The sequence below is a fragment of the Saimiri boliviensis genome, chromosome 3, assembly GCF_048565385.1.
Source record: "Saimiri boliviensis isolate mSaiBol1 chromosome 3, mSaiBol1.pri, whole genome shotgun sequence".
NCBI lineage: Eukaryota > Metazoa > Chordata > Mammalia > Primates > Cebidae > Saimiri > Saimiri boliviensis.
Window position 1 is genome coordinate 1,278,065 of NC_133451.1, and position 13,997 is coordinate 1,292,061.

General features: G+C 48.3%; 1 protein-coding gene and 1 pseudogene across 6 annotated transcripts in view; one reads left to right on the top strand and one right to left on the bottom strand.

Moving 5' to 3' along the window:
• The window catches only part of CTBP1 (C-terminal binding protein 1), a 35,287-nt gene extending 33,887 nt beyond the window's left edge, over positions 1-1,400 (bottom strand). For 2 of the 6 annotated variants that reach the window (XM_039468104.2, XM_039468102.2), the window contains exon 1: positions 418-648. In XM_039468104.2, the coding sequence (XP_039324038.1) occupies positions 418-457 (40 nt within the window). In that variant the 5' untranslated portion in view covers positions 458-648. Of the gene's footprint in view, positions 1-136; positions 176-417; positions 649-1,299 lie in introns of those variants that run through there. The other 4 variants (XM_039468109.2, XM_039468105.2, XM_074395767.1 and 1 more) reach the window with 3 other exon arrangements.
• LOC141583956 (DNA damage up-regulated protein-like) lies at positions 984-6,622 on the top strand (annotated as a pseudogene).
• The last annotated feature ends 7,375 nt before the right edge of the window (positions 6,623-13,997 follow it).

Genomic DNA, 13,997 nt, shown 5'->3' on the forward strand with positions numbered 1-13,997 from the left:
CGGGGTCATGACCGGGGACGGGGTCGCGGCGGGGGATCGGGACTCAGGGGGCCGTCTCGGGTCCCGCGGGGCTAGGGCCAGTGGAGCCGGGAATCCGGCGGGGCGGCCAAGAGGCCCGCAGGCCCCTTTGTGTCACCTGCGCGGGCCGCGGGCGGGGCGGGCGGGGCGGGCGGACGGCGGCGCTCGCGCACGCGCACCGGCACGCAGCAGTCCGCGCATGCGCACCACCCCTCCCGCAATCCCGCCCCCGGTCGCGGCTACGCGCGGGCGCTGACGCGCACGCGCACTCGCACACAAAGCCGGCGGTCTGCGGGCGCGCGCTCAACCCGCCCCCGCGCCCCCCGCCCCCCGCCCGCGCGGCCTCCGCCCCGCCCCGCCCCCGCCCGCGGCCGGAAACGCGCGCGCGCGCGGCCTTACCCAGCGGCAGGCCCTTGTTGAGCAAGTGCGAGCTGCCCATCGAGAGGCGCGGGCGGCCGCGGGCCCCGACCACTCCGGCGCGCTCCGCCGCCGCGAGCCCGGCGCTTGGGGCGGCCTCGGCGCCGTCCGCTGCTCCGCCCGGCCGCCTGCGCCCGGCCGCCGCCGTGCCGAGTCTCCGCCGCGCCGCTGAGCCGCGCTCGGACGACCGCGCGGGCGGGGACACGGCGGCGCGCGCGGGCGGGGCCTCGCGGTTGGTCTCCTGGTTCCCGGCGCGGGCGGCGGGCGGACTCACGCGGGCGGCTCAGGGCCCGCCCGGCCGGGGCGCGGCCACGGGGCGGGGCGGGAGCCCGGCGGGAAGCCGGTCGGGGCGGGAGCCCGGCGGAGCCCCGGGGCCCGGAGTTCGTGCGTTCTCAGCCGCCCGTCCCCGCGGAAGACGGGCAGGGGCGGGCCGCAGTCGGCGCCGCTGGCGGGCGCGCCGTCCGCCCCGAGGCCCCTGCGGGACGGCGCCGGGCCCGGAAGCCGAGGCAGGGCCGCCCACGTCAGCGCCCGGCGCGGCCCGATCGGGAATGGCGCTGCTCCGCGCCGGGGCGCCGCGCTCCCTCCCCGCCCCTCCGGCCGCCGCCTCCCGCGCTCGCGCCTCGCCCTGCGGCCTGGCCCTGCGGCCGGTGCGCGGCGGGGTCCGTGCGGTCCCGCTCTTTCCTCGGCTGTCCGGGGTCGCCTCCACCCGGCCCTGGATTTGCCGTCCGAGAGCCGGCCTCACTCGGGGCCCGGGAGGAGACGCGCGCTCGCCCCGGTGCCTCCCCCGCCCGGGGACCCCGACGCCGGGAGGGGCCGCGTCCTGCCAGGCCCGGGAAGCTCAGGGCTGGAGAACCCCCTCCTCACCCCGTTTTTCTTTAGCAAGAGTGGGGTTTGCAGCCAACCAACGTCCTGGCAGCTCAGCTCCTCTTTCCCGTTAGGGGTTAATCTCAAAGCCCTGCCCGCTGCAGGGGACGTCCCCACCCGGGCCTGCTCCCCCAGGGGCTGCCTCTGCAGACCCTCCAAGGGGCCCAGGGAGAGTCCTCACGCCGCGAGTGGACGCTTCCCTCCGCCCCGCGGGGAGGGCCTCTGTGCGGGGCTCCTGCGCGCACTCAAGTGTTTGGATAGTTGCGTAATTTCAGATACAACGGCATGGATCCTGCATAATGCAGACTCCTCTCCGCCGGAGGCACCTGCTGTGGTCCCTGAGGACGCGTCCTGGGCTGGCCTGAGAAGCTCAAGTTTCCCCGCTGATAGTGCTGGGGCCGTCAGCCAGGCCTGCCCTGCGGGCCGCTCCGTGTTCTCTCTCAGACGCGGGCTGCCGAGCTGTGGCCTGGAGGAAGCCTGGCAGGTGTCACCGGAGTTTTGGAGCGGGTGGGGCTCTGCCAGGGAAGCCCAGTGGGAGTCATGAAGAAGGGAACAAGTGTGGAGCCCTCGTAGGGGTAGGGGCAGTCCTGCAGAGATCTAAGAAAAGAATATTCCAGAAAAGTGAGCAGCAACTTCCAAGGCCAGGCATGGGTGCGGGGCACAAGGGGCCGCAGCTGGAGGGGCCTAGGTGAGGCTGCCGGGAGGGGACAGTGCGGTTGGTGGGGTGCCCAGGCAGGGACCTCGCTGGGCTTTCCTGTCCACTGGGCATGGACTGGCAGCCCAGGAGTGTAGGGCACATTGGGAGCCAGATGTAGTGCTGAGGGCCCCATAGGGTCGTGAGATGAGCCTTATGCTGTGCTGAGACGCAGGATCCGAGAAATAGACAGGACACAGAAGTACAAGGAAAATGCAGCTGGGCCGGGGAGGGGGGGCGCTCCACCAATGAGCGGAGTCAGGCGAGGCCCTGAATGTCCAGAAGCGTGAGTATTTATTGTGTACAGGTTAGGGGGCAGGGCAGCGAGTGAAATCATCTTTAAGGATAGTGATACGGTCGTGAGCAATAAAACATGGGGTCCACCCCCATTAGGTCACCTAGGCCAGGAGGTGGACAGTGCGCAGCAAGTGGCCGGTTCCCATGAAGGAAAGGGCTGTGTGCGGTAAGGGGTCCATCCCCATTAGGTCACCAAGGCTTGAAGCCGTGGGCCGTGCGCAGTGAAGAGGGTGCAGTGTGTGATACTTCTATCTATGGGAAAACTATGAAGATTTATGGGAGGATGCTTAAGTCACACAGCAGTGACAGAGCCGTCAGGGTTACCGCCACCTTCTGGCAGCTTCCAATGGGTTCTATGGGAAGATGCTTTTTGAGCAGCACCGTAGCAAGAGCTGATGAAGTTCACAGTCACCAAGGTGGATTGCCGTTCTGAGGGCAGCCTTCCACAGGAACTGGAGCAAGGTCCTACAACTCCTTTATCAGGAGGAGTGGCTCTCGCCCCAAGCCTGCCGCACAGCGGGTATCTTTACAATACTGAACGCTGCCGCCTGGGCCATGGATTCTTGTCCTGGTATAACTGTTTTCCCTTAAATCACGCTCTGCACTGTGTCTGCTCTAGGCATTCCTCTGATTATAAGCTGCTTATTCCTTAATTCATGCTCTGTACTGTGTCCGCTCTAGGCATTCCTCCGATTATGAACTAAGATATAATTATAGGTATATATGTAGGGAAATATTCTTTAGGCACTCATACTATCAACTATTATATCATTATATACAGAAGATTATATAAAGGGATTCTTGAAGCCCTATTTCTATAAACTAATATATTATTATGTAAAGGATATGTAAAAGGAAATAGCTGAGTAGTAACTCTATAAAGTGTGATATTCCTCAAGCCCTAACTTGCCAGGGTTCTGCTTAGCTCTCATTGCTCGGTGCCTATATGGGGGGGTTACCCACGCAGGAGGAGGCAGCAGGTGGCTGGGCGCAGGGATGTGCCAACCCCTGCCCCCAGGGGAGCTGGGGACGGGGGAGTCCCAGACACTCCTCAGCAGCAAGTCAGGTGGTGATTTACTGGGTGGGGGGGGGGGGGTGGATAAAATGGAGAGGTTTCTGGGGAGAAATTCCTGGCTCCGTGGTGTACTTGCAGAGCTCAAGAGGCAGCCACATGGTGGAAGGTGCAAGGAACATCAGTAAGGCTTTGGGCCCTGTAGGTGGGGCTGCCATGAGCTGCACACTCAGTCCAGAAGAGCAGTTCATCTCCAGCATCCACTTCCTGTGAACTTATCGTCTTAAGTGGCTGGAGCAGAGCACCCGGGAATTCCACAGGCAGCTAAGAACCAGAGAGCAATGCAGGCCAGCCAGGGATCCAGCATCTCCCCCAGGACCCCACTCCACAGCCTCCCCCCCCGCACAACTCGTTAGTGCGTTATCTCGTCTACTTGGCCCCAGCCCGGTCCCACTGGCCTGGCTTGTTCCAAGCACTGTGTTCAGCTTCGGGTTCGGCTGCAGCGCTGTCTGCTCCCCACGCTGGGCAACTCCAGCCGAGATTCCTACACCCAAATGTGACTGCGTTGCCTGAGGAGAATCCTCAGCTTTGAGTGTGCCAAGCCATGTGCACAGCTCGTCCCAACACCCTCAGGCCCACGTGCCTCTCCCACCTCCAGTCCTCCCTTGTGATGAGCAGATGCCCACCGCCCTCCAGGGTTTGGCCGAGCATGTGCCTGCCCTCTAGCCCCCTGTGGTTGAGCCTGCCATGTGCCTGCACACAGGAGGGGTTCCTGGCGTTTGCCCTACATGGTGGGCTGTCCTGGGAGCTGCTGGAGAGTCACCTTGGTGGGGATGCCAGAGGCCTGGGTTCCCCCAGCCAGCCTCAGTTTCCACATGGAGTATTTTTGCCCATCACATGGGACAACCTAGTATTGGGGGGAAATTCAGTCCACCCTAAAGAAGCATTGGCATTTTGGATGGACGAATGCTGCTTCATGTGACTCCATGTCAATGGACTCTGTTTGTTCAACACGGATATTTATGTGAGTCTCCTCTGTTCCAGCCACATATGAAAGAAAAACTCCCCAACTTGGTTGACACCAGGACAAACCAGGACGTTCACTGCGTCTGGTTCCTCGTCTTCTGCCAACTCTCCCAGGCTACCATTCCGTTTCCTGGCAGAGTGGGGGGCGAGCTCCTCAGTACCCAGAGCGTCTGGTGTGTAGCCAAAGGCCTCCAGTTTATTGGCCTGTTTGTTCAGCGTCACGCTCAAGACAAGGGCCACCCTATTACTTCACATGCCTCAAACACAGACAGTGCCTGGAAATGTTGATAAGGTATTAAAGGAAACCACTGGGTTGTCAGTCATGTACACACAGAAAAAGAAAAGCAGTCGTTTTTATTTTTTAAGACGGAGTTTCGCTCTTGTTGCCCGAGCTGGAGTACAATGGTGTCATCTCAGGTCACTGCAACCTCCACCTCCTGGGTTCAAGCGATGCTCCTGTCTCAGCCTCCCAGGTAGCTGGGATTTCAGGTGCCTGTCACCATGCCCCCCTAATTTTTTGTATTTTTAGTAGAAACAGGGTTTCACCATCTTAGCCAGGTTGGTCTTGAACTCCTGACCTTAGGTGATTCACCCACCTTGGCCCCCCAGAGTGCTGGGATTACAGGTGTGAGCCATTGCACCCAGCCAAAAAAAGAGAAATTTTCATACGAAAATGATGAACAAGTAAACTCGAAACAAAAATGGACAAATACCTAAAATATTTTTAAATGTATTTAATTGGCAAATAATAATTGTATACATTTATTGGTTACAACTTGTTTTAAAATATGTATACTGGCTAAATCAAGTTAATTTGCATGCGTTGACTCACATACTTGTTTTTTGGGATGGTGAGAACACTTAAAATCTACTTTCTTAGCAATTTCCAAGCACAAGATACGTTGTTATTAACTATAGCCACCATGTCCTACTATAGATCCCTTGATCATATTCCTCCACGTAGCTGAAATGTATCCCTTGACCAACATCGCCACCCAGCCGCAGCCCCGGATAGCCACCATTCCACCCTCTGCTTCTGTGAGTCGACTTGTAGATCCCACCTGTAAGTGAGATCATGCGGCATTTGTCTTTCCGTGCCTGGCCTTTCCACTTAACGCCTTTCTGGTTCATCCATATTGTCATACGTGGCAGAATTGTCTTCCTTTTTAAGGCTGACCAGTGTACCATTGCATGTATACACCACATTTTCTACCTAAAATATTTTTTAGTACAATGGCTGAAAACTGCCACGTAACTTGTTTAACTGCCACAAGGCTTGGTTTTCAGCCATAAGGTGGGAAGAGAAATCACATCTGCCCTGCAGGGTGATTGCGAGCTGCGAAGCGCCATGAAGCCCAGGGGAGCAGAGAGCTGCCTCAGCAGGACGGGCCTCCAGAAGCCGACAGACCTGCCTTGTTACTTAAGCCCTCCAGGGCCCGGTTTCATCAGTGATGCGACGAGTGCAGAAGAACGCCTGTCTCGTGGGATTGCAAAATGATACAGAGGATGTCTTCATCCATTCTGTGCTGCCGTAACAGACTCCTACACACCGGATGACTTTGAGTGTAGAGAAACTTGCTGGCTCCTGGTTCTGGCGGCTGGGAGGTCCAGCGTCAAGGGTCAGGGCCTTCTTGTTGCATCGTTACATAGCAGAATAGCAGAATGGCAAAGAGGAAGGATCATTAAGCAAGAGAGAGAAGGAGAAGGGGGCTGAACCCTGCCTTTTATAACAAGCCCACCAGCCCATTCAGGAGAGCAAAGGCCTCATGCCTAATCACCTCTCGAAGGTCCCACCTATTAGTATCATCACAATGACAATCAAACTTCAACATGAGCGTTGGAGGGGACAGTCATTCAAGCCAGAGCAGAAGGGGTTGGCAAATATTCTGAAAACAAGCCTAGAAATTCATCTTAGAAATAGTGCAAAAGGAGATTTCCACTTTTGTCTTTCCCTATGATGGTATGACCCCAAAAGCCTCCCAGGACAGAGCTTGTGAACACAAGATGGAAACAACAAACTTTTAATGCAGAGCTGAGCTCACAAGGAAGTCACGGACGTGACAGGAGCCAGAGACAAACGGAAGACTGAAAACCAGGTCTTGAAGTGTGAGCGCCCGAGGGCAGCTGCCCAGCTGAGTGTTGGTCTGGACCCTCGGGGTCTAAGTCTCGACACTCACATGGGAAAGGAGATGAGGCCTCCCTGGACCCACATGAAACAGGAACTGGAACAAGGGCACTCAAAGGGCTACAGCCTCAGGAGAGATGTGAACGAGTAGCCGCGTGCCCACAGGAACAGGAAGACAATACAGTGGTTCCATGTTGGCTTGCCTGTTGTTCTGTGAGACAGAAAGTTCTGTTGACAATTGATAATCAGGGCTCACAGCCTCGTTAGACATCAGGTATTGATTTTTTCTTTTTTCTTTTCTTTTTTTTTTTTTTTAGGTGGAGTCTAGCTCTGCTGCCAGGCTGGAGGGCAGTGGCGTGAGCTCGGCTCACTGCAACCTCCGCCTCCCAGGTTCAAGCAATTCTCCTGCCTCAGCCTCCCAAATAGCGGGGACTACAGGCACGCACCACCACACCCAGCTAATTTTTGTATTTTTAGTAGAGACTGAGTTTCACCATGTTGTGCAGGATGGTATCAATCTCTTGATCTGCCTGCCTTAGCCTCCCAGAGTGCTAGGATTACAGGCGTGAGCCACCGTGCCCAGCCTGAATTTTTCTTTTTTGAGGCAGGGTCTAGCTGTGTTGCCCAGGCTGGTCTTGAACTCCTGGGCTCAAGCGATTCTCCTGCCTTGGCTTCCCAAAGTGCTGGGATTACAGGCAAGAACTACCCTGCCCAGCCTAGGTATTGAATTTTCACAGGTTTCACAGTCCAGGCCCTACCCACTCCTGCAGCAAATAACTTGATATAAAACCTGAGCTCAGGCCAGTAATACCTTTAAAGCCCATGACAGAAGCAGGCACAGTGATAGAAGTAAAATCACATAGACATTCTCAATCTAGCCCCCACCAGTTCCTACCCATAAAGCCCACTGAAGATGAGTTTACAATCATAAAGTACAAAAGTACAATCGTAAAGTACAAAAACATGCAAAGAAAGAACCACAGGAGGGAAGTCAGCAGATGTGTGAACAGCAGGAACGGACTCCTCCACCAAAGGCCTTCAGAAGGTAAATTGAGCAAATAACAGAGCATTAATTAAACATGTTTACATGGTTAAGAATTACAGGAATAAAAGAAGTAAATGAATAAGAATACGATTCCAAGGGAGTGGGGGAAGAATAGGCAGTTTTGAAGAACTAAATGGAATATCTAAAACCCAAAACTATGCTTGCTAAAATTAACTCAATGGATGAGTTAAAAAGCAATTTAGACCTAGCTGAAAACTGAATTTGTGATACATGCAGAAATTACTTCTGGTGCGAGGCCGAGCATGATGACAGAATGAGGAGATCCCAAACATCTATGAGCGTTCCATTCCAAATGATTAGAAGAATGAGGAAGCAGCCGTATTTATAAAGATAATGACTAAGAAAGTTCTATACTTGATGAAAAATGTGAATCCTAAGATTCAGGAACACTGTGAGACTTGAGCTGGGGGCAAAAAATGAAACGACACTTCTACATTTAGGAGTAAAACTACAGAATACAAAAGAAATGTTAAAGTGAAAAAGAAAACCACTCAGATTACGTCAAAAGCAGTTATCATGAAAGCAGCCTTATCAATTACAACGATAAAAGTCAAGCAATAGTCAAATATCTATCTTTTCAAGGTCACAAGATAAAATTAGTAACATAGGATTCTATACATAGCATTATTTGTTATCTACTGGGGCATAACAAAATTCCCCAAAACTTGGCAGCTTAAAAAGCATTCAGTATTTCACCATTTCCATGAGTCAGAAATCCAGGTGTGGCTTAATTGAGTCCTCCGCATATTGGCTTCTCACCAGACTGCCATCAGGACTTTGGCACAGCATCTGTGGTCTCATCTGAAGGCTTGCTTGGGGAAGTCTGAATCTGAGCTTACGCTTCATGGGCTATGGGGCAGAAGCACCCTCAGCTCCTGGTCATGTAGGCTCTCCCATGGGGCAGCTCCTATCAACAAAGCATGCCAGACAAGAGGGCAACAGACAGTCTTTTAGAAAGAAGAAAGCCACTGTCTTTTTTTTTTTTTTTAACAAAGCAATATTTGTGTAATTACCACTTGGTTTGAGAAGTAGAACACTGTGTCAGAAAGTCCTCCAAAGCCTCCACCAGTAACTGCCCTCCTCCTTCTCCCCAGTACAATTACTCCCTTCACTTCTGTCTTTTTGTCAGCTTTTAAAAATTGTGGTAAAATGCATATAACTTCAAATTACAAACAATCATTTTAAATGTACAGTTTGGTGCTGTTAAATACACTCATGATGTGCAACCATCACCACCATCCATGTAGAACTCTTTCTGTCTTATAAAACTGAAATTCTGTCTCCATTAAACAATAATTCCTCATTTCCCTTCCCCTGGCCCTGGTACCCACCATTATATTTTCTGTTTCTATAATTTTGACTACCCTAATTACCTCATATAAGTGGAATTATGTAGTAGTTGTATTTTTGGCAACTGGCTTATTCCATTTGGCACAGAGTCCTCAAGGTTCATCCATGTTGCAGCCTGTGTCAGAATCTCCTCCCTTTTTAAGGCTAAATAGTATCCCATTGTTTATACCACATTCTGCTTATTCATATTATCCATGGATAAGCACTTGGGTTGTGATAAGGTTTGGCTGTGTCCCCACCCAAATCTCATTTTGAATTGTAGCTCCCACAGTTCCCACATGTTGTGGGAGGAACCCGGTGAGAAGTAATTGAATCATGGGTGCAGGTCTTTCCCATGCTATTCTCATGACGGTGAATAAATCTCACAAGATCTGATGGTTTTATAAAGGGAGTTTCCCTGAACAAGCACTCTTCTCTTGTCTACTGCCATGTTAGATGTGCCTTTCCACCATGATGATGAGGTGTCCCCAGCCATGTGGAACCGTGGGTCCATTAAGCCTCTTTTTCTTTATAAATTACCCAGTCTGGCATGTCTTTATCAGCAGCATGAAAATGGACTAATACAGGTTGCTTCCATGTTTTAGCTACTGTGAATAATGCTGCTATGAACATGTGTGTACAAATACCTCTCTGAGACTCTGCTTTGAATTCTTTAGGGTATATGTGCAGAAATTCGGTTACTGGATAATTCTATTTTTAATTTTTTGAGGAACCACCATACTGTTTTCCATCATGGATGTAACATTTCACATTCCCAGCAATGGTGCAGAAGGGTTTCAGTTTCTCCGCATGCTTGCTAACACTTGTTATTTTCTGGATTTTTGTGTGTGTTTGTTTGTTTGTTTAATTAATATAGTAACCAACCTAATGGTGTGAGGTGGTATATCATTGCAGTTTTGTTTGTTTCTTGTTTTTGAAACAGGGTCTCACTCTGTTGTCCATGCTGGAGTACAGTGGTACAATCATAGCTTGCTGCAAACTTGACCTCCTGGGCTCCAGTGATCCTCCTACCTCAATCTCCTGTGTAGCTGGAAATACAGGTATACTACACCACCATGCCTGGCTAATTTTTAATTTTTTTAAAGATATTTTGGGGGTGGGGAGTCTCACTATGTTGCACAGGGTGGTCTTGAACTGGGCTCAAGCAATCCTACAGCCTCTCGAAGTGCTGGAATTACAGGTGTGAGCCACCGCACCCCAGCCTCATTGTAGTTTAGGTATGCATTTGCCTAACGAATGGTGATGTCAAGCATTTTTTCATATGCTTATTGGCCATGTGAATACTTATTTAGGGAAATGTCTATTCAAGTCATGTGTCTGTTTTTAATCAGCTTGTTATTTTATTGTAGAGTTTTAGGAGTTTTCTACATATGAAGGACACTAATTCCTGATCACATATACAACTTGCAACTGTTTTCTCCCCTCTAGTAAGTTGCCTGTTTACTCTGTTGACGTGGTCTTTTGCCCGTGCTTCCGTTGTCATAGCCAGGAAATCGTTGCCAAAGTGAACGTCGTGTAGCTTTGTCTTATTATTAATATTTTTTAGAGTTTTACAGTTTTAGTTCGTACATTTAGGTCTCTGTAGTTTGTACATGGTGTGAGACAAAAGGTCCAACTTTATTCTTCTGCAAATTGATGCCCTGTTTTCCCAGAATGGTTTGCCAAAAAGACTATTTTTCCCCCCACTGAACAGTATCGGCACCTTGTCAAAGATCATTTGATCGTATATATGAAGGTTTATTTCTGAGCTCTGCATTCTATTTCTTTGACCAATGTGTCTGTCTCTAAGCTAATGTGGTACTGGCATAAAGACAGACATGTAGGTCAAGGGTACCATACTGGCATAATGACAGATTCTAGATTACTGTATTCTTGATTGCTGTGGCTTTATACTGAGTTTACCAGGTTACTAAATTATTGAATACTGTAGCTTTGAAGTCAGTTTTAAAATCAGGAAGTGTGAGTCCTCTAACTTTCTTCATTGCTTTCAAGATTATTTTTGCTATTTGGTATTCCTTCAAATTCCATGTAAGTTTTAGGATGGGTTTTTCCATTTCTGAAAAAATAAAAGGCTTTATGGTTTTGACAGGATTGAATTAAATCTGTAGATCACTTTGAGTACTATTGACATCTTCCAATGCAAGAACATTGGATGTGTTTCCATTTATTTATGTCTTCTTTAATTTCTTACCACAATTTTTTGTAGTTGTCGGTATAGAGGTCTTTTACCTCCTTGATTAAGCTAATATCTAAATTTTTTTTTTTGCAGCTACCATAGGTAGAATTGTTTTCATAATTTTCTTTTCAGACTGTTTATTGTTAGCATGAACAATGTATTGACTTTGTATATTACTACTTGGCTGAATTCACTTATTATTTCATTTCTTTTTCATGCCTAATTGCCCTGGCTAGCACTTTTAGTACTATGCTGAATAGCAGTGGGGAAACAGACATCCTTCCTTGTGGGTTTTTCTTATATTCTTTTATGATGTAATGTTGAGACAGTTTCCTTTTATTCCTAATTTGTTAAGTGGTTGTTTTTTTTTTTTTAATCATGAAATGTGTTGAGTTTTGTCAAGTGCCTCCCCTGCATCAATTCAGATTGTTATGTGAGGGGTTTCCCCCTTCTTCTGGTAATGTCGTGTATTGCACTGATCCATTTTCATATGTTGAACCATCTTAGTACTCCAAGAATAAGTCACACTTGGTCATTGTGTATAATCCTTTTAATATGCTGCTGAATTAGGTTTGCTAGTATTTCATTGAGGATTTTCGCATCTATATTCATTAGGGATATTAGTTCTGTAGTTGTTTTGTTTTGCTTGATACAGGGTCATGCTCTGTTGCCCAGGCGGAAGCACAGTGATGCAATCTTGGCTTACTGCAACCTATACCTCCTGAGCTCAAGCCATTCTCCTACCTCAGCTTCCAGAGTAACTGGGACTACAGGCACATGCTACCATCCCCAGCTACTTTTTGTATTTTTGTGTAGAGATGGGGTTTCACTGTGTTTCCCGGGCTGGTCTTGAACTCCTGAGCTTCTACCTTGGCCTCCCACAGTGGGGTTGCAGGCATGAGCCACTGTGCCTGGCCCTAGTCTGTAGTTTTTGTTAAATTTGTTTGTTTGTTTGTTTTAGGGACAGGGTCTTGCTCTGTTGCCCAGACTGGAGTGCAGTGGTGTGATAATGGCTCATTGCAGCCTGGAACTTCTGGGCTTAAGGGATCTTCTCACCTTAGCCTCCCAAGTAGCTAGGGCTACAAACATGCACCACCACACCAGCCTATTTTATTTTTTTGTAGAAACGGGATCTCACTATGTCACCCAGGCTATTCTTGAACTCCTGGTTTCAAGTGATCCTCCTGTCTCAGCCTCCCAAAATCCTGGGATTACAGGTATGATTCACCACACTCAGCCCAGTTTTCTTTTCCTGTAATCTCTTTGTCTGGCTTTGGTATCAGGATAATGCTGGCCTTATAGAATGAGTTAGAAAGTAGTCCTTTGCCTTCAATGTTTCTGAAGAGTTTGGAAAGCGTTGGTATTCTTCATCAAATATTTGGGAGAATCTGACAGTGAAGTCATCAAGCCCAGGGCTTTTCTTTGTCAGATTTTTGATTACTGATTCAATCTCCACATTACTTAAAATTCTGTTAAGACTTTCAACTTATTCCTGATTTATTTGTTTCTCAAATTTTATTTTTCTAGGAATTTGTTCATTTCATGCATGTTATCTGATTTGTTAGCATACAATTGTTCATAGTACTCTCTTGTAAATTCTGTTTCTATAGAGTCTGTAGTAATGTGTCCACTTTCATTTCTCATTTAGTAACTGGAGTTTTCTCTCTATTTTCTTAGACCATCTAGTGAAAGGTTTGTTAATTGTGTTGATCTTTTAAATAACTAACTTTTGGTTTTATTGATTTTTCGCTATAGTTTTTCAATTCTTTATTTCATTTATCTCCTCCGTAATCTTCAGTGTTTCTTTTCTTCTGCTAGCTTTGGGTTTCGTTTATTTTTATTTTTCTAGCTCCTTAAGTTGTAAACTTAAGTTGCTGGTTTGAGATCTTTCCAGTTTTTTAATGTAAGCATTTATAGCTACGAATTTCCCCTGTGGTACTGCTTTTGTGGCATCCTGTATGTGCTGGTCTGCGGCATTTTCGTTTTCATTCTAAGTACTTTCTTATTTCCCTTGTGATTTTTTTCTAGGGCCTATTGGTTGTTTAAGAGTGTGTTGTTTTACTTCCAGAAATTTGCGGATTTTACAGTTTTACCTCTGTTATTAATTTCTAACTCCATCTTCTTGTGGTTAGAGAAGAGTTTGTATGATACCTGCACTTGAAAAATCACTTGAGACTTAATTTGTGGCCTAGCAGATGGTATATACTGGAAAATGACTCATGCTTCTTTGAGAAGGATGTGTATGCTGCTGTTGGTGGTGGTAGAATGTCTGTATGTGTGTTAGATCTAGCTGGTTTATTGTGTTGCTTAAATCCTTTATTTCCTCACTTACCTTCTGTGTGGTTGTCCTATCCATTATTGAGAATAGGGTATTGGAGTCATCAGCTGTTGTAGAACTATTGTAATATATGTCTTTCATGCATGATAGATTTGATAGTCCTACAATTAATCAGGTTATGAAAATTGAAGAACCCGATTAACAAGCATCATTCTAAAGACATATAAAAAGCCTGTACCCCAAATTAAAGAATTCACTATTTTCAAGCATATATAGAATGTTTACTAACAAGCAATGAACACATTACCATCCCACAAAACCAAATCTCAACTAATACCAAGGAATCTCTATCATACTGGTCATGTTCTCTGACCAAATGCAATGACAACAGAATAAGAAGCAATCACCAAACATTTGAAAATGTAAAACCATAAAACCATAATTGACTAATTGCCCAAAGGATGAATCACAGTGGGAGCTGAAAAGATTTAGAACCAGGTGATAAGAAATACGGCATATACAAATTGTTAGCATGCAGCTATGCCCAAGTGCCTTTAGGCGAATGGACTGCAGGGTCTGGAGTAGTTGGGAGCTTAGCCTTAGTGGTCACATTATACAAAGAAGGAGTCCACACAGGAGCCTGTTCCCTCCATGCCTATATCCAGATGGAATCC